This window comes from Aulostomus chinensis, chromosome 11 (genome assembly GCF_037954235.1).
Source record: "Aulostomus chinensis isolate RoL2024-O1b breed Wild chromosome 11, RoL_Achi_v1.0, whole genome shotgun sequence".
Classification (NCBI taxonomy): domain Eukaryota; kingdom Metazoa; phylum Chordata; class Actinopteri; order Syngnathiformes; family Aulostomidae; genus Aulostomus; species Aulostomus chinensis.
Genome location: NC_141330.1, coordinates 13,576,000 through 13,600,793, shown reverse-complemented (window position 1 = coordinate 13,600,793; position 24,794 = coordinate 13,576,000). Strand labels below are relative to the sequence as shown.

The window sequence follows — 24,794 nt, the reverse complement described above, 5'->3', positions numbered from 1 at the left end:
TTACCTTACCTCAACAAAAAACAAGAACACTGTTGGGAATATGACTTGGGAATTACTCTCAGCTACTGTATGTTTTCATATATCCTTCATGTACAGTGGATATAGCATCAAAGTTGAAACTTTTGTTATACAACCAGCACCACATCCTCAATATATTTGTATAATTTTCCTGTGATCTTTACATATTGTGTGTTGTCACTATTTGTTTTAGACTGATACTTATGATAATAAAGATGAATTTAGGAGTATTTTTGGGCTACTTGTTCTCATCCTTGATGAAATTTTAAATGTCTTGATGACAATAATAAAGTTACTGTGTTAGATTCAAGTTAAATAGAACTACTTGAAGAGGAAAAAATGCAGGCAAAAGTGTATTTTGCTTTTCAGGTACTCACAAGCAAGAATCTTGGACTTACTAAAGCATATTTCTGCCAAATCACCAGAATGCAGACAGAGCCAGCCATGTATAATTAGCTTGAAGCTAATAGCTACTGACTAACAACAACAGCAGAAATGTCCGTGAAGAACTACAAATTAGAAACCCACAGATGGGTATAACATACATCTTCTTTATCCATCTGTCAGCTCAGACTTCCACTGTGAGGCCAGACCGAAAGCTAACCCACACAAAGGATAGGTTACCTCTGGTTACACATGGGTTGCTTTGCACTTAACGGCTCGGCTGGAAAGCAAACGGGTAAAAAGTGTAACTGTATGACGCTGCTCTTTGGTTTGTAGTGTTAGCACAAGCACTAAGCTGTACCACATCAAGATCGAGATCAGGATCGCTGCCAAGACCACGTCGCTGTTAGACCTGCTGATGAGGGAGACGGCGCAGAATTCAAAGAGAGGAAGGATGAGGCCAACGACTGCTGGACAGCTTCTACAAAGAACCCGCCTATCGATTCTTCGACAGCGACAGGGATTTGAAATACACATTTTAGCTCATACGTTTTAGGTTTTTTTTTTTTCACTATCATTTCACTTTGCTGTATTTTCATCCTTTGTGAAACAATTGTCCCAGTGCATTAAATGTGCTTTATGAATAAAATTGCTTTGCTATTTTCACACTGACTAAATGTTTAGTACATTAGCGCCTCACAGCTGAGGGATACACAGCAGCTTCGTGCAAATGCGATGCATTGCTGTGGCCAGTAGAGGTCAACGTCAGCAGTCAGCAGCACCCTGGCAGGGGAAGGCTTCAGGCATTCAGGCACCGCTCATTGATAAAACAAGGTGGACAGAATGATGGACAGATACATTCTTTAAAGGAAAAGTAGCCATAAATGATATAATATACTTTCTTTGATATACCACATCATTATTAAAATCATGTTTGTTTTTGATGAGTAATTAAAAAAGTATGTTGATTTTTTTTGGGGGGGGGGGGGGGTCAACTGGAAAAACAAACAATCAAAAGGTGCAGGAACCCAACTCACCAGTGTCTGAAACCAAATGCCCCTGAACAAGTCTCTGCATCTGACAACAGCATATCTCAATGCTCAAATGTTTAATATTAAATTCTGCTTAGAAATATGGTAAAGTTTTAGTAAAAAAGATGGAAAAAAAACACAAGGACATATTCATTCACGAATGATGATGTAATTGTTTCTGTAGTTTATTAATTTCGAGGTGACTGTACAGATGTTGGAATGTATACACGGGTATTAGTGAAGGAATGGAATACTGCAACAAGCCAAACACACTTTCATCACTTCTCTCCTCTTTTTTGGATGCTAGGGGCCTACAGCACAAGTGCATCCCTGATGGTTTTCATGGTGCTCCCTGATTAAAGACATCTGTTTTAAAGTGCATACACTAACAAGTCTGACTTTAGGCACACTCACTTTGCAATTCATTTACTTGAGAAACTGGGTCAGTGGTGGCACATTAAAGCTAAAGTTGTCCTTCTGGCTTTGTCTCACTGAGGAACATTGAAGGAACAGGAATTAAGATGCTGTTGTTTTCAAGGCCAAACGACTTCCTTTGTTTCCTTTCCCATATTAGGAAGATATAGCATAGCCTGCAGGAAGGCAACATTGTTGCTGGTTTTGCTACCTTAAATGTTTAAAGGGATACGTCACCCAAGTATGAAAATTCAGTCAATATCTATTCACCCTCATACACATGGAGGGTTGGGTGAAGTTTTACAGTCCACAAAACACTGTTGGATTTTCACAAGAAAACAGTGTTGCAGTAATCGCCTATTGGAGTTAATAGTTACAATTTTCAATTGTAAAAAATAACAAAGTTTTATAAAACCATAAATTGCTTCCTGCTGCTGCTGGTCCATCGTGGCCTGAAGCCTGGACATGACAATTTGATTTGAAATCATCACTGACCCTATGTTTTTAGCCTCACAGCCTGTAGCCTCGACGTCAAGCTTTTGGGGAGGCACTCATAGACCGTGAACTTCCTCTGAAGTGTTTCAAGTTTGCCACGGGAGCCAATGTGCCATTGGGTGAGAGGTGAGCTCTCCCTGGATAAGTCACTAATCCATCACAGGGTTCACCTATAGAGCCAGACAATCATTCACACCAATACGCAATTAAGAGTCCTCAAACTGAACAAGCATGTTTCTGGTGTAAGGGAGGAACTCTGGGCAGAGCCCTCGCAGACCTGAGGAGAATATGCAAACTCCAAACAGAAAGCATTTGAGCCCAGAACCTACTTGCTAATCTACGCACCAGCATGCTGCCTTTAGCCAAACCCAAGGTAACACAATCAGTGATGAGCTAGACTCAGGATCCTGCATACGTCGTGGTGTGCGGCTGTTCCCTAGAGCAAGAGGAAGGTGAAACCTCATCATGTGGATTTTACTCGAAAGCAGACTAACGCGTGTGATGCGTTGCAAATATCACTTCCTGCATCCATTAGGCAACGTAAAAGCATTTACTCTGTTGCTGTGCATTGTGTGAAAACAAAGCTGGATTTTGATGTATATCAACGAATGTTTATTACATCAGGTTTACTTCCTGTGACCGCTAGGTGGTGCTGTAAATTAATTCAGCTTGTAGATGTCTTCAGGCAAGTATGCACATCAACCGTGTGGCATTTGAGAAAAAAACCCTGATAATCTGAACTCCAGTTACAACTGTACCACGTTCTATGACAACATTTTCTGCCTCACGAAGTTAACGTGTCAACATGTCATTTCCTGTTGCCACCAGGAGGCGCTCTGACTTCCTCAGCTTATTTTACAACTGCTGTCAGACAAGCAGACAAACGACTGCCATGGAAAACCTTCCTTCCTTAATGGAGTTAATAGTAATTCCTACAACTAATAAGTTCAGGTTGTATTGACAGTTGTAAGGTAATGAGAACACTGACCGTCTTCAAAGAACAACGAGTGGAGTCGCGGGACTCAGCCTCGTGTGGAGGAGAGACAGCACCTACAGATGAGGACCTGTTCTCATTTGTGGGTTTGCTGTATCAGCAGTACAACCAAATGGCTTTACAAGGACCCAGTCAAGCGTGGCAATGCTGACAGTGGGGAAAATGATGTAACGATAATAGATAAAGTGTTCACGTGTAGGATTGATGTCCTTGCTTTATCTTTGTCAATATATGCCGGATCCCGCTCCCTCCTCTATAACTTCAATGGGCAACTGACTTAATTCAAATTCTTTAGCAAGTGTCATTGATGTCACGCTACCAACAGATACTGCTATGCATCAGCACTAGTGGTCATAAAACTCCACATAGTACTTTTAATGTTGCATTATAAGTGACAGCTGATTCTGCGGCTGCAAAAAGGTGATTTTTCATTCTTTACTGCTCAATCGATTTAAAGATAATTGATGAGACAATTAGTAATTTGAGAAACCAGCCAGCAATCTGGGTACAATCCATAAGTTCAAGTCATTTTGTGAGCAGAAATATCACATTCTTTGGATTGAGCTTCTTCCATGTGAGGACGGGCTTTTAATCTCTTTTCACCTTGACTTTTTGAGAGGGTGATGGAAAATGTCATTATTTAATTTCGCAAAAGATGATCGAAAGATATACCAGCAGCTGAAGCCAAAATTCACTTTTTGTCAAATTCAGTGAATAATTCCACCGTCTTCTTGTTGTCTGTTTTGTGTGTACGCTGAAAAAAAATTCAAAACATTAAAAATCCATCATTCATATGCAGGTGTTGCACCATGTCAGCAAAAAAGGGGTGTTGGTATTTCTGCACTGTTGCGTCTGGGGCTTCTTCTCTCCTTTCCTCCACACCAGACAGCACCATGTTAGTAATAAAACACCATCAGAGCATCTCTCTGAAGAACCATGCCTGAAAATTAGCCAGCTGGCAAACACTGACTCATATACAGAAATAATAATTCATGCGTGGTATTTCCTTCTAAATAAATGTCATCAAATGATGCCATTTTGGTCTTCTACGGCACAGAATTTGGGTTAAAAGCTAAGCTAAAGGCTGCAAAAACACAGACTACCACTCCTGACCATCCTTCTCATAAACGTTTGATTACGTTCCAACCAGATGGACAAGTGAAGGCTGTGGTTAAATCGGGCCACAGAGGACTGATATATTTGATTCCTAACATGACGTGGCTGAGACGGAGCCTTCCTGACGCTGGTGCTAAAAGCCTGCTGCTCAACCGCTAACTAGGAAGAAAAGATCATCAAATCAACTAGTTGTTGATAAATTTAAAGCACACTTGCTCAGTCAAAGGCGTGTGTCAATATATGTGTGTGTGTGTGTGTGTGTGTGTGTGTGTGTGTGTGTGTGCATCCCTATTCCCCACAGATGATGTTTTCAAGGATTCATACATGGAAAAAACAGCAAGTTCTTCAATGTTTGGTATCTTTTTAAAAAAAAAGAAAAAAATCTCATTAATTTTTGGATTCATATTTCATCCCCCAAAAGACTGACACACTACTTTTTTGCAGTTGTCAAAGGTCGTAGGATGTTCTGATCGGTCTGCTTGCTTTTCAAGAGACCTAAGGCACTGCTTCATACAAGCCTCTCCACGTGAATGCTGTCTGCATTAACTGACGCCCTGCTGCTGGGTTGTGTGCATGCACTTCAGCTCTGCATTCATTCAGTCACTCTATTGTATGCGCTCCTGACTAAGAACTGAACCATTTGTACAGCTTTAGTCCTGAACGACCTGAAACCTTTACACACACGCATATCGAGCCTGGCGAGTGTTTGACCTTTCAGCATGACGTACCCTCCCCAGCCTTGAATCTAGACCCTCCTGCATTCGGGAGATTTTGAAACTTCCTTTTTAGGGCTGTTAGGTTGGCCAGATGTTTCCTGAACCTGCCGTGTTCCTAACTCACTCCCCTCCCAGTGGTGATAGGCGAGGGAAGGACAAGAGCAGGAGTCTGTCATTCACTCTCTAGAAAGCCAAACACACAGATACCTGGAGTCTCACCGGTGGATTTTTTTTTTGTTCTTCTCTGCTATAAAGGCACAGCGGCTGGGATTTACTTTGACCACCGTGAGAGACGAGGCTGTGACTTGCCTGGACAGAACATCCTGAGACAAACGATACTTAAACTATTTTTTTAAGCTGTGCACCTCCTCCAGATATTTCTAAGCGCGCTCACAGTTCGACCCTTTACCCCGGTAGAAAGGCAGAAGTTTAAAAGCCTGCAATGTCGTGGGATTGTGGCCTGAAGTACATGTTCTCTGTGTCCCCTGCGATGCAGCAGGGGAGCATGTGCATCCTGCATGACAAGGAGGACCTGTCCAGGCTGGAGATGGTCCAGAGACTGGCAAAGGATGGCTGCCGCTTCCTGCAGAATCACAGCAAGGGCCCGGAGAGGACAAGCGAGGTGAGATGCAGATCAATGATGCGGCTCAGATGTATGTACAACTGTTTTAATTCAAATGGATTAAAATAGGAGCACAGTAACAGTGTGAAATGATGCTCCTGATTCTATTTTTGTCCACATTACAGTGAAAATATCAGTCGTTAATAACACAACTTCTTAATGACACTATGAACCTGCTCTATGAACGTGCTTTTGTCTTTAAATTACATTAGAAGCACATGGCATCCAGCTAAAGCTAGCCAGTTTTCTGTTTAGACTGGGCTCTATTCCTCATCAGTGGTTCTCAAACTTTTTGTATGACACTGATTTTTGACCAGAATTTCATTGACATATTGATGAGGGACAGCGACCAGCCTATGATCAAAATAAAGTCTTTTCTACATTATTTTACTGTGTTGGCCTCTTGTAAATTTAGTTAAGACTGATGCTGAACAAATTACACCTTGTATGAGGACCCTCCTGGAGCCCTCTCAAGGACACCATGGTGAAAACCACAAGTCCACAGAAACACATTTCAATAACAGATGGCAAGGAATAACTTTTGACCACTGCAAGAGAAATATATAATACTTGGTAAAGAAGAAATTTAAAATACTGTCCATGACACTTGCAGCTGAATGCCCTGCAAATTCAGAAAATATGATTCTTCTTCTAAAACTGCGCTGCACTGAGTGCTAAGCTACAAAGTGGATTGTGTTCATGTCAGAGCTGCAAACGTAAGTTTAATCAATGATGGGCAAAATTGTTTGTAAACTTATTATATATCTGATCATCTTTTTAGGCAAAATAAAGATCCAATGATCACTTAGATTATAGATAACGGTCCGAAATGCAGATATCTGAGGACAGTAGCTAATTCTGGAGAATCTTTATGGTAACATATTTTACTATGATTTCTTAATTCAAACATCACATTGATTAATAGAGATCATTCCACCAGTACTGAATATAGCTTGTAATTAAAACCCCTTCATCTGTGTAAAATACGATTATATAATTACGCTGTGTACGATGAACTCGGCGTGGGTAGAGAGGCCTAACATGAATGCAGCTGGGGTCCTCTGTCAGCGCAGCAGCATCTTCAGCTACAATCTGTCATTACTGGAAAGTACAGACTGTATTTTTTTTGCCAAATCTTTTTGAGCTCTGATTGGCTGACCTCACGGCGGGCTCAGCCTCTCCCTTCCTGCCAGCTGTATCATTGTACTTAACTGTTCCACAATGGCAGGAAGAGTTGACGCAGGCACGGGCCCGACCACCACGCCAAGATATTGTGTAATTTCAGGGTGGCTCCCAGTGCATCAGGTCTCTGACCTTTTCTCCAGCGCCACATCTCCTTATCTGTATTCAATACAGTGACATTTTGTCTGTTCTGTACCGCCGCTGATCTGACTCTGATCAAATGTGTAAGACAATCAACCTTCACTGTTGTAGTCCCACACGTTGTCGTCTCATATTGTGAATTCAATACCTAAGCGTCGGAAACGTTCACGTAATCCTCCCGGCCATATTTTCTGACCTTAAACCCTAACATTATCTAGCAATATTTAGAATATGTGAGATTATCTTGCAGTGTTTCTAGATTGTAGAAAGGTTTACAGTAATCCAATGATGCTACAATGCACATGCTACATGGGACTCCTATAAACGCCCGAGCTCAGACATCAAAGAGCTCAGATATCAGTTAAATCCCCGCCATGCACTCTTTGAAAATGTGTGAGAGATCGTGATTACGCAATCTCTTTTAATCTCAGGAAATGTTTGGATTTTTCACTGAACATGTTTCTGCGTCTTCTTAGATCATACTTCAGAGGATAGACGTTTTAATAATGTATTATAATGTGAGAGACTGAGTGGTTTAAACATAATATCTTGGCATTATGTATTTTTGTATTTCATTATATATCACTAAACATTAAGGCTTTTTTCACTTGTTCTGAGGCATCAATAATTCCTCTTAAGTTATTTTCACTGATACTTCTGATTGGAGGAGCTGTACCACGGTACATGAAGCACAGCGGTCGACACTGTATGTGCAAATACTTCACTCACACACACAGGCAGTTGATAACAGTATATTATCAGAGCCTGGCTCATGAAAAACAAGAATTTCAGTGAGTTAATTTTTGGAGATAATGACTCTGCATCAAAGGCTTCTTTGAAAACAACATTGCTCTGTGAATTCTTGTTATTTTCTTCTCATTCCGTGTGAACCACACAGACGTGAGAGGAATTTAGACCAAATCTGCGCTACATTATGTCAGGACTGACAGCTTCCAGGTCCCTGTAAGTGTTCCATACCATTCGTGCCTGAGATGCGCAGACAGATCATGTCCCTCCACATGGTGGAATTCCTCTGGAACCCTGGAAGAGACAATAAACCACTCAATGAGATGTGACTGTGTGCAGACGACTATAAGTAGAGTGTTTGCTGTTCAGTTGACAATGTCCATGTTGGGAAGAGTTCAGTGCTGGCTGTGAGCGGAGGTCACCTCCAGGAACTGAGCAGCTCAGCCTTTCCCACATACAGTAACAAGCATCCACTCTAGAGGGCCTGATTGTTATTGTTGTTCTTGTATTCACACACAAGTAACCAAAAATCCCAGTACACACTTAGTAGTCGCCTGCAGCAGAGCACGGATCAATTATTCATCGTGAGAAAAGGTTTGTTTGCTGTTTGACCTGTTAGTGTTACGCTGGGAAACTTGGTTAATTACTCCTGAGGATTCCACAACAAAAATCCTAGTCTCAGTGACGACCTGCAGGAGTGTACGTCATGTCTTGACAAAGATAGAAACATGCGTCTTTTCCCCAAGAAACAGGAAGCTAATCAGAGCAGCCTTTTCCTTTCTGGCAACTTATCAGGTTTTCCTTTTTAGTCGACCCCCCCTCAAACATTACATCGTGTTCCTCCAGTATGTCTGCTATGACGGGATGATCATGTCTGATTTTGCAGGTGGGTTTGTCTTGAGGTAAAAGAATGAATTCATACTAGTCAGACATCTCAACCTGGACCTGCTCTGCCTCAGAACTAGCAGGCATTAACGGTTCATTATGGCGGGAAAATACCTCTGCTGTTTATAGCTAGAACTGCCTGGCTATAATGAATCTCTGTGTGCATTGCGTTTGTATATGTGTTGTTGTTTGTGTTAATACAGCTCATACTGGTATGTGTTAATGCGCCATGAGGAAGTCCTGGTTTACTAAAGGCAATTAGGGCAGAAAACTGTAACCACTTCCAGCCTGTCTGCCTGTCCGTTTGTCTGACTGCCAGCCTGTCTGCCTGGCTAATTACATGTGCAGAGGCTTGTGTTGCATTGACTGATGCTTGAGGAGAGGGGGGTTGAAGGGGTGGGCTGATGCAGGATGCATGTGCGTGCACCATACAGTGAACTCCTCATTAGGACTAATATCTCTGATCCAGACCCTCTATTGTCAGGTGGCTAGCAAAGTGATTTAGGGCTTGTGAGAGGCTGTAGCAATTAAATCAGGTTCATCACTGAGCTAAAAACAAATTAAACAGGGGCATATTTAATAAATGATTTATGTCCTGGTCAATTACCAATGAGTGTATGATGATGATTTAGCTGGAAAACTGAATAATGCTGTCCAATAAATACATGATATTGATGCAATCTTTGACTGCTGATCTGAAAGCTCAATAACAAACTGGAGGACTTTGTGTGACTGTATATCTAAGAGAGAGGGCAGAATGGGAGAAGTTAATCTTTCATAACACCCCATGATGGTCATAAGACAGGATTGACTGTGAGTTCATGTCTGAATTTAACTCCAGCCCACTAAAACCATTCCTGGCGAGTTGGGGTTTTACCATACGGCGCCTTGTCTCAAGATACCACCCATAATTTAATACGCTCAACGTAAGAATCAGTAATTAAAATATGTATGAGTCTTTTATGTTAATCCCTGAATGGGCTCCACAGATAAAGACTGAATAATGATATATGGAAATTGTCTTTCATTTACAGTGCTGGCTGTAACACAGTATTATGATGGTAATCAGTGGTGATTTGTGAGTGGTGGAAAATACAGGGGAATCTCCTTGGTGATAATAACCCCCCCCCCACCCTCCCCCTCCCTCTCTCCAGCCCCAGAGTGACGAGGCAGTCCGTGTGTGTCTGAGGGAGAGGGGCCACGATGTGCTCGTTCTCCAGAGGATGTCGTCAGAGCAGCCAACCCTTTCTGCATCCGCGAGGGGAGGAGGGAGAGAGGAGGCGAGGAGCAGGAGGTAAGCCTCTCCACTCCCCTCTCTCTAGATTCACTCCCTCTCTCTCCCTCCCTCTCTCCCTCCCTCCCTCCCTCTCTCTCTCTCTCTCTCACTATCCATTTCTCTCTCTGACAGCACTCTACTCCTCATCCTTCTCCGTCTCTCTGGATCACACGCACACTCAGGCATGCTTCCATCACAACTCCCCACACATAAATGCCAGCATTAAACACTTCTAAGTAAGCAGGATGAGACTGTGAAGCAAACCTCAGCCTCCCATTCAACTCATTCAGCAGCTTTTTTTTTTTTTTTTTTAAAAGCTGTGAATGTACCGGAATACATCATTGATAAACATCAGTGGACTCACGGCTGTGGCAGCTGCTGGTGGATGGATGGATGGGTAAAGGGGGCATGCAGCAGTAACCACGGTAACGTTGTGAGGGCACAGGAACTCTCTAAGGATGGGATCTCAGCAGCAGCCCCTGGACCTACAGCAGCAGGAAGACAGGTTGCTGCACGCTGCCTTGGTGGAGCAGGAGGAAGACGAAGAAGGCGAGGAGGGTTCCGAGGAGAGCAGCAGTGACAGCACGAGTCGGGCAGAGCCACTGACCATGCCCACCTTTGATGTCCCCTACTTTCGTTATATAGATGATGAGGGGACAGAGGGAGAGGAGGAATGGAGTAGCAGTCGCTCCTTGTCTTCTATCGAGGAGGATTCATCCACTGACTCTGTTCTCTCTGACAGGTACATGGTTGTATCCGGGACGCCAGAGAAAATCCTGGAGCACTTGCTGAACGACCAAACACTGGACAATGAGCAGGGGATGACGCAGGGCAAAGAGTTAGGTCAGTGGTTGTACTTTCATTTCCTGCGACAGCATCGCCGTATGTCCTGCTGGTGAAACAGTTCTTGCATTTTAGAGAGAAAAGTTAGGAGATGAGACTACGTTTGACAAGAGTGTTGTTAAAGTGTGATGATGAATCGGTTCTGTGAAAGACACTGTAAAGAAATAAGTCCCTTTACTTTCATTTTTACCTCCCGTTCACCCCGCCTCTTTCCTCACACAGCTGGGACGGCAGACCTCTCCTCCTCCGGGGCGATATTACTGTGCTAATCATGTGCCATCATTCACAGAATTATAGTTTGAGCCTGTTTATTTAAAACCCTTTGACACAGATAAAGGTTGCCCAGTGCGTCTTTGTGTGAGTGAGGCAGTCCAGCCTCACAGCGTCAACAAATCAACCCATTTTTCCTCATCACAGTAGGTAGATGATAATGTGACACTGTTGCCAAGGCAGAGGAGACTCTCTGTTGCTGAAGCTGAGAAGACGGCTCCAGGAGAAGTGGTGGTTGCACGCACAGGGACAGTGAGATAGAGAGGAAGAGATTTTCTTTTGGTAAAGGGATGAGTGGATCTCTCATCGGGATGGAGGCTAATCCCATAGTGGAGATCATTACTCATTCTGATGAGGAAGTCAAGGAAATTGATCCAAATGTTTTCTCAGGAGATATGCCTGCAGTTGCAACCTGGTGCAATAGACAGTTGATATTAACTCACGATATAATCATATTAATAAGTATGATGAAAGTTAAATTGTTGTGCAAGACCCCTGGGAGATACAGCACAATAAAGCTACCTTCACTACATCTTATTTCCTGAACAATCAGCAGCCCAGTGTGGGAGTCACTCACTATTAGCACACCTTGCACTGAACACACTGAAGGTAATTCTCCTGCACCACAGCTCGCTGCATGATGTCCCAAGGTCAGAGAGTCACAGACCCGGGGCGGACAAGGAACGAACGTAGTTCTGAACAGGAATTGATCTGCGCTCAGTGATGCTTAATAGTCTGGCTCCTAGTGGCTTTGCTGCACACTGTGTGATTACTGGAGCTCTGCGTGTGCTCCGGCGCTGCTGCCTTGTTTGCACTGGGAAGTTCAGCTCACCAGGATGGTTGATGATATCATCCAGAAGAGCTTTGAGCATCAAACAAGCTGCTCGGTCTGTCGGTTCTGTCAATGATGGCTCAAAAAAAGATTGAACAGTCTGAGGATTTCAGCAGATCAGTGTTGTGTACGATTTCAAAGCATTGCACAACATTAGAAAGCCAGTTTCATCTCATCATGGCACCACTTTCTTACATACTCAGTACACAAGATTAAGAATGCAGAGGCTCTTTCCATCTTTGTGCAAGAGATGGCACTTTTTATAAAAGCACCACAGGCATATTTGAGAAAAAGCAAACGCAACCTCCACCAACCAACCACAGCAGGAGCGTGCAGATCTGATATTCTGGGTTGTCCTGTGGGCAACATTCACACACGTTCACAGCTGTCTCTCTGTGTCCGGTCCCTGAGAACAGCTATTGATTCGTGCTCTGAACAGATTCACACCACAATCCCTGGAAAAAAAACAAAAAACAACAACATTTAATGGAACATTTGTGATGTTAATGGGAGGATATTTCACTCCTGATTCACGGAGTGAAAAAAAAAAAGATTTTCATGCTTGAAATTAAAGAGAGAGAGAGATTAAGAAAATATAGAAAAAGGATTTGTTCCGTTGACACGTTAACATGCTTATTTCAAAGGCTGCAATGATCAATTTTCTGAGCGCTTATTAAAATGCAAAGACAAATGGCAGGTTGATTGATTTCACTGTTGATTAACTAGATGGATCAATGGATCTATACTGTGTTTCCCGGAAAAGGGAACTGAATTTGTGAGGGCATGAATGCAGCATGCGCTCCGAGTGTTTTTTATTACGAGATTTGGTCGGAAGACTTCATCCTTTGTACAAGCCGATTACTGATTATAAATCATTATTTTAATATCAAAAGTTCATCCGAGCAGGATATTATACTCATACAGGATATAAAGGTGTTTAGGTCACTGGAACTAACAGATTTAAATCTTTTACATGCAAAACACTGTCTGCTCTTTTGCTGCATTAACAAGAGAAACTTGCAAGTATGACTTTGGGTCATAAAATAAGATATGTATCCAGTTTTCTAACTTCAAAGCGCTTCAGTTAAGATGCCTTGAAGTAAACGTACAAATACACAGCTAAAGTGGTTTGTGGTGAACGTGGATATGTGTATTACTGTAGGAGTACGGTCGAGTGTTTTCCAGCGTCGTGCTCAGTTGTATTAACCCCATATGTGGTACATGACTGTGTAAAATCTCTTATATGTTCAGTGCGTGACGCATCCACAGCTGCTCTTTCTGGATTAACATAATGATGTCAGAGAGTCCTGTGGGCAAGAATGCACACAAAAGCCCGGGGAAGCCAGCGTGAAATTTAAGGGGAGAAGCTACAAGTCAGGGTGTGTGTGAGGCACACTTAGAGACCAGCTTGGCCTTAATAGGATTTGTAAAGCTTTTCGCCGAGGTCTGGGCATCGTGCCGCATTTGAGTGAATTTAATGTCAGTTTCTGAGACGCCTATAGAACTTCTTGTTGATAATAAGTTCTAAAATGGACATTTATAATGACATTTCTTATATTTGAACAGTTTTGTAGCAGAAAAGCCATTTCTGCTTGAAAATGTTGCTACAAATGGAGCCAAAGCCATTGGTACTATGGGTACCTTGATACATATCTTGTCATGCTTGTTGAGATGTCTTTATCACGTCTATCTGTAGCATGGCAAGCACACCCAAGCTTGTTTGTTTTGTGTTTTTATATCAATATCTATTAGATCAAATCCTTGCAGTTCAACCAAGAGGACCAGTTTGTCTTTATTGATTGAATGTTTAGCTTTAACTGATCGTTTTGTTTGTCGTATTCTTCAGGCCCGTAAGTCAGAACGATTAGCAACCAAACACTTGCTTATTTTAAGCTCCTGCTATTATCGATGATGTCAAGGGTCAAGTGATATTTCACCCAAAAAGTGTAATTAATAGGATAGGCGTGAATAAGTGTCTTGAGCTAAAAAAGCTGTTTTTTCACCTCTGCATCATTTCTTTGTGAATCCAGAAAGGAACTACAGACAAACAGCAAAACCATCCAAAAATATCAGTTTACAAACTCTGAAGAACATCGTCCAGTATAATCAACATCTTCTTACCATATGCTCAGTAATCCACGAACACTTTGATTCCTGCTGAAAACAATCAAACAATAATCTTTCTTATTTGGCGTTACGGTGAGTAAATGCGGATCAGCGTGAGCTAGATGGTTCAACTGAAAGCTCCAGCCGGTCACACTCGGCCCTACCGTGAACTAGATTATACGGGATGATGGACGCCAGAGTTTGCAAACAGACATTTTTGCCAGTTTTGCTGTTTTTAGCGTGTTTGTGTAAATATGGCGTCATTAGCTCAAAGCTAAATATACATTGCAGCAGTGAAAAAATTAATGAATGAGATGCTGAATGGCAGATTCATTCATATAGAATCACACTAAATTGAGCAGGTCTAAATTAACGTACTGTCAAGAGAGCCAGCAATTCTCATGAGCAAGCATTTGATGACAGCGGTGACAAAAACTAACTCATGGGGGGCTTCAGAAATTTGCTGGTACGCACTGCGGAAATAAATCACCTTTTTTGTTGTTGTCATTTAACAAATCTCTCTGTCCACCTCCTATCAATTACCTTGAGGGGCTTTGATTTAATCCATTTACACAAAGACTTAACCATCTGTAACCTTGGAAGGAAAAAAAAAAAAATCATGCAAGGATAAATGACCAGTAAACACATTAGGTTGGTGGCTAAGCATTATCAGATTGCTTTTCTGTGGGGAAGATAATAGCAATGAAAACATAGACTTCACAGAATCAGCTTAAACATTATTGGCTTATCATCACAGTCACAGCGTGCGGTGGCAAAAGCCAGTAAGGGCCCGTTAGAACATGTTTGAGTTAAATGGAACTGAAGGATCCTGGTTGGCTTTATCAAAATCATCATCAGAGACTTGGCGTGAAGAATTACGTGTCAGTCTCCTCTGAAATGTTTCTGCTTAGTGCTTGTTAGCTGATATTTGACTGGAAAGGATGAGTTCTGAAGCCAAGTCTCTAAGCTGCCATCTCACATTACTTGTATAGTTGGGATCCTTGCAAAGCTGCAAGACTCATATCACATATTCATATCTTCTCTGAGATATCTTGTGTGCTTTTGAATTATTTCTAAAGTTGTAGCTCTTAAAGGAACACATTGTTTCCACCCCCCCCCCTTTTTTTAGTGCCAGACTAACAAACATGTATCGTTCTCATTTTTCCACGTGTATTAAAGACCTCCAAACCCTCGCAAGACAGCTGAACGTGAGTTAGATTAGCTGCAGCGAAGGCAAGCAGCGGGGTGCAAGAGAAGCCGTCTCCAAAATGATCAAATACACTTTACTGTCTCTAACGGCATGAGAGATCTAGGGTTGTGCTTAACATTTTTTTATGACAGAAAAAGAAACCGTTCAAAATTTCAAGATGATAGAAGCCTACATGGAACTACTTGAATTGCCCCAGCCTCCCACATCTTGCTCCTTTAGCTTCTAAACCCTGTAGCTCCTCCTCTGTGTATATTCAAGTTCAAAAAGATCAGGATCAGGTTCTTTGTTTGCTCAACTGTGAAACATCACGCTACAGTAATCCTTTCTTACAAAGTCCGCCATAATAAATAGTAACAATTAGTCTTCAAGTAACTGTCTCTGTCAAGGGCTGTTCTGTTGACCGGTTGGAGTGGCACTTTTAAGGTCTGCTTCAAATCACTGCGCCTGTTCAGGAGAGTTGTTCTGGTTTTCTTTTTTTAGAGTGAATGTTAAGCTCAACCCTAGATCTATTAATGCAGCCAAAGACTGTTTAGGATTAAAGAGTATTTCATGATTTTAGAGACAACTTTCTCTCCTTCTCTACTGCTCATGTCACTGAAGCTAAGCTAACTAGCAGGCAGCCATCTGGTGGGGGGTTGGAAGCTCCATAATACACGCATAGAGGAGGGTTTCTATCTGCTTGCCTGAAAGGTGAAATATTCATTTAAAAATGTTCCATATTGTCAATGACGTGTCTTTGTTTACAGATACACTCCTGGATGACTTTCTGCTGACCTACCCAGTCTTCATGTCCACCGGTGATTTATGTCAAGCTCTGCTCGGACAATATCCTTCAACGCTGGCAACAAATACTCACACATAATCACCTTGTTTCGTTGAAATGCGTCTAACTAACTACAACCGAGTTATTGCCCCATTTCATTCAGTGGTGTTCAGCCCAACAGCTCCTCTGCTGCTGCTTTTACCCTCATGCATCATTGTGTCTGACATCATATTCAGTCTGTGCTGAAACCTTAACTGAATCCCACCTATTGCTCCAAGCGATGCAGAGGGAAAGAGGACAGGAAGGAGGCTCTGGAGAGGAAACAGAAAGTCCTGCACCTGGTGTCACAATGGGTGTCTCTCTGCAAAGACTTCCTGAGAGAGGACGAGCACATCAAACTGTTTATGAAGGTAGGACCTTTTTTTTTTTTAAATGAGGGATGTAACCTGGGTGTGGGTTGAATTTTGGGTGTGACAGGGAGAAATGAAAACAGACATTTCCTTTCAGACCTTATACCGCTACATACTGGATGATCTTTACGAGCACCCAGCTTTGGAGAGGGATGTGAGGGAACTGCAGAAGCTCTATCAGTTGCATCGCAGACAGTGAGTAACCAAACTTGCTTAGTCATTATAGGCAAGTAAAACACACGATTCAATACATCAAATTCAACAGAAATGTGTATTAATTAATCAAGTCTCGGTGTGCACAGCCAGTATGAACTGAGACTGTTCTGGTTGGAAGCTTGATAGAGACTCGCTGGTCTTTTTCCTCAACAAAAGAACGCTTCTGTTTGTAGCTTTTTTTAGCTTCTCATCAATGAATCCTTTCAGACACTGATGAGTAAATGCTGTGTTCTGAGATGTTTTGCAAGGAACTGTAATAGAGTTCTTTATCTAGATTCCCCAAAAATGAGGAAATAAATGACAAGCTGTCAAATACGTGACATTAACTTGTGCTGTGAGAACGAGCAACAAAGAACCTGCTCAGTTTTTCAGCTTCGCCACTTTGTTTGGTAGACCTAACACCCACGCAAGATCCCGCAGGCTCCTCATGGTGCCACACATGAGTGCAGTTACACAACTTATTCCTATAAATACAGTGACACATTGTTTGGTTATTATAGCTTCAGGAAGTAATTGTGGCTATGAAGGACCCAGCCTATTATTCACATCCCTACACGACCCCCCTTATTCCCTCTGGATAGGGGGACACTCATCTCTGCTCCCGTCGGAAATAAAATGTTTCATCTTTGTATCAATTAGCAGTGACTCGTCCCTTTGGGGACGCCCATACTCAACGCTCAGCATCTTTATAAGATCGTTCATAGACTGGATGTCATTGGCTACGTTGTACAATGCCTACGTGGGTGTTTACGCTTTCCTTCATACTTGTCACCTGAGCATAAAATACACTGCACATGCAAACGTATATACACACCTTTACGTATTCGCGTTAGACATGACATCAGTAGAATTACATGCTTAACTTGTTAAGCTAACGAAATCACAATATGAACGTGGAAAAATAGGAATACACACTATTCCAGGCTGCTATTTCTATTTCATTTTATGCAGTGCAATGATGATATATAAATGTATGTATTTATGTATAATCTGGGTATATAAAACATATCATGCACATTTATGTGATGTAGGTCCAACTTCCTGATTTATAAGAGGAAGTAAGCATCACATTTCTCCTTCATAACACAGAGTAAACAAGCCCACAACCATCCTCCACCGCAGCGTCCAAACAGAGTCTCCTGGGGTGGGGGGTGGGTGGTGGGGGGTTAATCCTCCAACCTGCTGCCCAGTAGACACCAGCTATTATCAAGCCTTGCCTGATATTCATGTTTATATCCAGGGAGGAAGATCCACAACACCCTGCAGTGGACTGTGTGTGGGTGTTACTAACTGACACGCTCTATTTATGAGCTTTTCAGGCTCACTCGAGGGGGGGACAAGATTTGTGTCAAGCTAAAAGGAAGCCATTTTTTGAAATAGAAAGTAGCTCCGTAACTTCCATCAAAAAGAAGAACTGAAGTCGTATGACATCTCGACTTTGGATCGGACCGCCAACTTGCAGCCGTGCACTTTGTCATCATGTGGAATTATAAATCACAGCACTGAGCACACTGAAGCCCACAATTTTGCACAATAGGAGACCACAAGCTCCAACATGGCAGCGAGAAGCAGGTTTTTCATTAGTGCAGGACGGCTGCTGACAAGCAGGGGGAGATCCCTCAGGGCAGGATTTGTGCCAACATGCCAATTGTGATGCAGAGCCTAGTAAAAGGCGAGGGACGATAATGGACACGGGGCTATCCATCACGCTGGCTGGGTCTAAGTGATGAGGATAGAGTGATTAAATGGAGTGATCACACTGGAAGGTTTAAAATCTACAGCATACTTTAATCTCACCTTTACTTTACTTTAATAGACGAAACAGAGCGGAGGACTATATGAGCATTCAAAATCAGAAAATATCTCAATCTCTCCATACCTGTGTGGCCATGTGTATTTCATTGTTTTTTTATTCTTTTATTTTCAGTACGGTGGATGAATATTCACCTCAAAGAAAGGTAAGTGTTCCACTTATGACTCTTTAAAGAATTCGCATCGGCAGAAGCTGTCATCAACATCATCCCGCCTCGGGTGTTGAAGCTATATTGTCAAAACATTTCCTGCTGACGACATTGTTCTGTAGTTCAACCCCAGCGCTCACACACGATATGAATGCGCGTCAAAACTCACACATTTCCCTTTTTGTTCTCTCTTACTAAGGGCAAAGCACTTTTCCACCAATTGAGCCTGAAAGAGAACGGGCTGCAGTCCAGGGGCACACCAAGGGAGACCAAGGAAGGTAAGTCATAAAACGTTTTACACATTCCACCCATCATACGTGGTTCCTAGAATCTCTGGAAGTAGACATTTAGTCTCAACAGTAGAACAATGGGAACCTTTCTGCAGAAAGAATGCACACTCCTGAGTTATGATTTATGGATATTCGATGGGTTTTTTTCATTTTTTTAAAGCTCTATTTATTGTGCGTTGGTTCAATGGGAGCAGTTGAATTGCTCGAGGTAGTTTTATCAATCGGGGCACTCAGGTTAAATCGTTCCCTGCTGTTTCTCACCATACATCGGGGATCTTCAACCACATACTGGGGGGCAGAGAGCTGAGTTCCATCCACACACAACAGAAGGTGTTATAGTGAAGGTGCTGTAAACCAGCTTCACAAACTTGGATTAATTCTATGGCCACACTTCCACAGGGTAAACCAGCCATTTTGAACCAGTATATGTTTGATCAATAACAACTTTGTTTTATATTTGTGTTCTTGAAAACATACACATTTTAATATTCGATAAATGAGACGATAGCTGTTTTCTAACTGTCTTTTTTATCAGCCAAACTAATTATAGTAACTGGCTGTAGAATCTGGTGTTACAACAGCAGGAACATTAGTCCGGCTCCCTCATGTGGTTCAAATGTGTACTGCAGAAACAAATCTTGAAAGACTTGAAGGAAATCTGCATATAATTTACCATGACCCAGTCTTTTGGAACGGGTGTAAACTAGGTTGCTGTGGTGTGTGTTGCATACACTCTTCCCTCCATCAGCCTGCAGACAGCCAAACAGCTGCAGTCCACATTGTAATGTTGTGCTTTCTGCAACATTTCCTTGTGTGTTGCAGTTCTGTGTCATGTGTATATCACCATGGACTCATACCTGAGTATGAAGGCCCATCCTGGGATGGTGACTCAGGAGCTGCTGCAGGCAGTTGCAGAGAGGATGGACGTCCCCCAGGGCGAACTGGTACTGGTGGCTGTCACGTATCCTGGAGGTAAATACTATTTTAACCAGCTCCTCCACCACCATTGGCATCAACACGCTACTTATAACTTCTCACGATCGTGCAGCTGTAGCCTCCTCCACCTATTACGATGATAAATAATAGACAGTTGCGTGCTCTGTGATTTATAAGCATTATATTTCTTTTAATATTTCATAATGAGACTTTTCTTTTACTGAGTTGTATACTAAGCCTAAACAGGAATGAAATATTGAGTCTAGAAATATAAAGTCAGCTGCTGTCTTCCTCTGGGTGGAGTCGATGGAGTCTACTGGCAGATTTAGTTGCCTTCTGCTGTTCATGGTGTATTTCTTCTCCTGCAGGTCGACTACTCCTGCAGCCACAGGACCGAGTCTTCTCTCAGTCACTGCGGCCGCTGGGACGGCTGCATGTGTGCAGGAAGGATCTGGGGGAAGTTTTGGTAAGAATATCTCTAGAATGTCTCACTTCGACCACACATGTTTGAGTGTAGGTTGTGAAATTAAGCCATCTGCCTTGTTTATTTTTTTTCCCCCCTCAGAATCCTTTCACAGACAACTCAGAACTGCAGCAGAGGACAGCTCGCATGCTCAGTTTGAACACCTGGGATGTGGCGGTGGCTCTCAGCAACTTTGACTGGACCATCTTTGACTCAATACATGAGGTCTGTCCAATAACAGGAAATCTCTTATAATTTGTTGAAGGCGCTACAGTTTTAAACTCCAGCAGATATGACCTGCGTTTAGTGTCTGACACTCTACTTTGCTCAGCTCATGAGTGTTTTTCTTATTTATTTGCAGCAAGAACTGGTCTATTTCACGTTCAGCCGCCACGCTAGCAGTAACCACACAGTGGCATTGGAGCTTCTGCTGCAGCGCTGTAATGAGATCCAGTTGTGGGTGATGACTGAGGTGCTGCTGTGCCCGACGCTCTGTAAAAGAGTACAACTCATCAAGAAATTCATCAAGATTGCTGCCCAGTACGTAGCTTCACTTGTGTCTTCCTGCATTTCCCGACTGTGATTATAGACACACAGCTGCCACCACCTCAGCATTTCAAGTCTAAACCTCATGGAGGATTTATATGGGAGTGCTAGCCCCTTCGGTGGCAAATCGAGAAACTGCATCTAATTTTTGCTGTTGAGCTGTGGCCCAGAACCAAATTGTATTTCACCATTTTTCAGCTGTAAAGCTCAGAGGAACCTCCACTGTTTCTTTGCCATTATAATGGGCCTGAACACTGCTGCTGTCAGCCGCCTCAGTCAAACATGGGAGGTGAGACGCTCACATTCTTATCTTTTCATCTCTGCCGCCTTTATACATCATTAGTTCATGTTTACATTACAGTACATAAAAAAAACCTTTATTATCCTACAGAAAATACCTGGGAAATTCAAAAAGCTATTTTCGGAGCTGGAGACAATAACAGTAAGCATAATTCACCTGTACATTTGACTCCATTTATTTGAATAAAGACATTGCCATGATCCACACTGTAGCAGGGAGAACAAACGTGATGCAGCGTGTAGTGAAAACAAACACCTTTTTCATTTATAACCAGGAGACTTTTAGATGATCGCTTTTGTTTGTAATGTTGTCATAATTCAGTTGTAACCAAGCACACACAGGCACACAGTTCAGCTCTTCCCCAGAGACTTACACTCATTCGTTCTGAAAATGTCTTCACAGGATCCCTCGCTGAACCACAAGGCCTACAGGGACTCCTTCAAGAAGATGAAGGCACCAAAGATCCCCTTTCTTCCTCTGCTACTGAAAGGTGTGCTTGTGATTCTGTCACTTCACCACCTGTAGACAGAGACAGAGAGAGAGAGAGAGCTCTATTTCAGGCACATTCGACATACAGACCTACAATACTGGATGCTAATGACATACTATTTCTCTGTTTTAGATATAACATTCATTCATGAGGGCAACAAGACTTTTCATGATAATCTGGTTAATTTTGAAAAGCTGGTAAGTCTGTGAAGCTTTTACAGCAAACGACGCTTCTGTGTGTTGTGCTGTATTTGTTCAAGTGTGTTTGTCTTCCTCACCAGCACATGATAGCAGACACACTACGGCTCATCAGACAGTGTCGCAGAGATCAGGCGGGTGAGTGTTCACAGCGTGTTCCAGAATCTGAGAATGTTGTATATTTTCCGCCACTTCTCCAATATTGCTTCCACAGTGATGCATTTGTGGACAGGTGCCGATTATTCTCGATGCCATGCAAAATAAAAATAAAAGCCCACAACATTAAAAATACACCAAATATGATATATAAAAAAGAATGTAAGCATTAATTAGATGATATAATGGGACATTTTCACTTTCAAATGGCCTCTGTAGAAGGAATATCCCTTTTTTTATTTACTTTCACGTTTTTCCATCCATTATATTTTACTCATTATTTTTTTTCATTTTTCCATTCATTTCTTTGTTTTTACCCTTTAAATTTTTTCCCCTACATTTATATTTATTTATGAATCTCAGCTTATGTAAATGAGGAAGCTGTAATTCATCTGTGTCATCCTGGAATCGACTTCTCACTTCGTGGTTGAAGAGAGAAATAGATATTTCTCAGAATTGAAGGGAAAATGCAAAGTGGAAATACATTTTACACAATTAAATGAGGAAGTATAAAATCCACATTAGTTAATATTATATTTTGATGAATTGATGACATACCATTTTATTTATCTGTTCACTGACTTATTTGTTTTTGATCGGTCCTCCACAGCATCCAGCTGTCCAGTGATGAAGTAAAAATGAATGCTGTTATCTTGCAGGGAACGGCATCACCCAGAAAAGCAGCTCAGAAGTGCGAGCCTACATCGATTACCTTCATATCATTGACAATCAGCAGACTCTCTTTGAGCTGTCACACAGGCTGGAGCCTCGAGCTTAGAGATCAGCTGTCGCCGAAGCTACGCCATCGGCTCCACAATGGACTGTAAAGATGCAGCTGTCCCTTCTTTATCTCAGGAGGTCATGATCCTGGCTGACCACAAGAGGGAGCTGGTCAATCAGAGGACAATCAGAGACACAAATCTGGTCAGATGCATACATGTTTGAGTAGATGAACAACAGTGATCCACAGCTCCTGAAACCAAACTCAGTTGATATTTCCAACCTTAGACAAGGCTCTGCTGGAATCCCCCACCTTAGACCAGAATCAGCTAAAATATCCTACCTTAGACAAGGCTCTGCTGGAATCCCCCACCTTAGACCAGAATCAGCTAAAATATCATACCTTAGACAAGGCTCTGCTGGAATCCCCCACCTTAGACCAGAATCAGCTAAAATATCATACCTTAGACAAGGCTCTGCTGGAATCCCCCACCTTAGACCAGGATCAGCTAAAATATCCCACCTTAGACAAGGTTCTGCTAGAATCCCCCACCTTAGACCAGAATCAGCTAAAATATCATACCTTAGACAAGGCTCTGCTGGAATCCCCCACCTTAGACCAGAATCAGCTAAAATATCATACCTTAGACAAGGCTCTGCTGGAATCCCCCACCTTAGACCAGGATCAGCTAAAATATCCCACCTTAGACAAGGTTCTGCTAGAATCCCCCACCTTAGACCAGAATCAGCTAAAATATCATACCTTAGACCAGGCTCAGCTGGAATCCCCCACCTTAGACCAGGATCAGCTGATATTTCCAACCTCAGACAAGGCTCTGCTGGAATCCCCCACCTTAGACCAGAATCAGCTAAAATATCCCACCTTAGACAAGGCTCTGCTGGAATCACCCACCTAAGACCAGGATTGGCTGATATATCCCACCTTAGAACAGACTCAGCTGATATATCCCACCTTAGACCAGACTCAGCTGATACCACCAACCTTAGACCAGGCTCAGCTGGAATCATCCACGAGCACTTGTGCTCACACTACTTGTTGCCTATTTGAGTGGAACTCAAATGTAGATGGCCCAAGTGGTCCAACCCACTGCTGCTACTGTCAGTTCCTTCAGGAGGATTGTAGAGCAACAGCGCCCCTCCGTGGAGGACCTTTTGCCTCGTATGTTGCAGATGAGGAGAGAGAAGTCCACACAAATGTGAAGATGCGTTGAGTGTGATTCTTAATGGGTTAAATATGATACCTTTAGAATCATTTTAACCACATGAATCACATGTTACAATTGTAAAATGCAGAGTCTCTTTTGCATTTACAGACAAATACTGCCAAAAACCATAACTCTCTATTCACATTAACGCTGTGGACAATCAAGTTAAATGTTGCAGCAGATCGAACCGGTAAAGCCACAACGTGCCTCATTCACGAAATGTTCTCACGCACAAATTGTACAGACAGGAAGCGAATTCTGATGGTTCTCTGTAATTCTGTGCTCTTCAAATCCATCATTCATGAATGAGGCCCAATGTATTTTCCTCTGCCAGTGTGCAAAGCGAGTGGCTGCAGCTTTAGGCTCACACAGTACTAGAAATGAGCATTAGTGAAACAACATGGTCTTCAAAAAGCCACATGGATGAACATTGTTCTACTTCAAGCAAAATGACTTCCGGTGCGTCTTCAAACGAACTATTCAGTAGCAAAAAAGAAAAAGAAAAAAAAAAAGAAAAGCGGAAAACAAGTAGAAGCCATTTTCTTATTGTATGTGTAGTGTGTAGTCGGAAAATATGAGATTTGTTGTGTAAATCGGTCAACTGAGAATTCACACGGCTGCCCTGTAGTTTGTCAAGTTGGGGTTGTGAAGTGTTGTACAGTGTTGAGGACATTGGAGAACAAATAAAATGAGAGAGTTTGTGACATCATTGGTTTGAAAGTTCACATTGACTTGATTTGATCCTGCTACCGGCAGACCTCCTGACCAAAAACTTTAACCTCGATTGGAAGAGAATCACAAACTAGCTTCTCAAAATGATCTAAAGACCACAGAAAG

The 24,794-nt window shown here is 42.3% G+C and overlaps 1 protein-coding gene across 2 annotated transcripts; it reads left to right on the top strand.

Annotated features, from left to right (window-relative positions):
* Positions 1-5,471: 5,471 nt before the first annotated feature.
* LOC147253483 (rap guanine nucleotide exchange factor 5-like) lies at positions 5,472-22,989 on the top strand. Of its 2 annotated transcripts, none has more exons than XM_086218670.1 (18): positions 5,472-5,790; positions 9,900-10,039; positions 10,764-10,864; positions 16,029-16,107; positions 16,311-16,455; positions 16,553-16,650; positions 18,599-18,629; positions 18,832-18,910; positions 19,745-19,894; positions 20,227-20,324; positions 20,424-20,546; positions 20,683-20,861; positions 21,066-21,156; positions 21,259-21,309; positions 21,571-21,658; positions 21,791-21,855; positions 21,939-21,993; positions 22,671-22,989. In XM_086218670.1, exons 1-18 carry the CDS (start codon positions 5,611-5,613, stop codon positions 22,787-22,789), a joined length of 1,872 nt encoding a protein of 623 aa, XP_086074796.1. In that variant the 5' UTR covers positions 5,472-5,610; the 3' UTR covers positions 22,790-22,989. The 2 variants fall into 2 exon arrangements, with proteins under 2 accessions (XP_086074796.1, XP_086074797.1); XM_086218671.1 differs by having other exon boundaries at positions 5,605-5,790; positions 9,900-10,025; positions 10,732-10,864.
* The last annotated feature ends 1,805 nt before the right edge of the window (positions 22,990-24,794 follow it).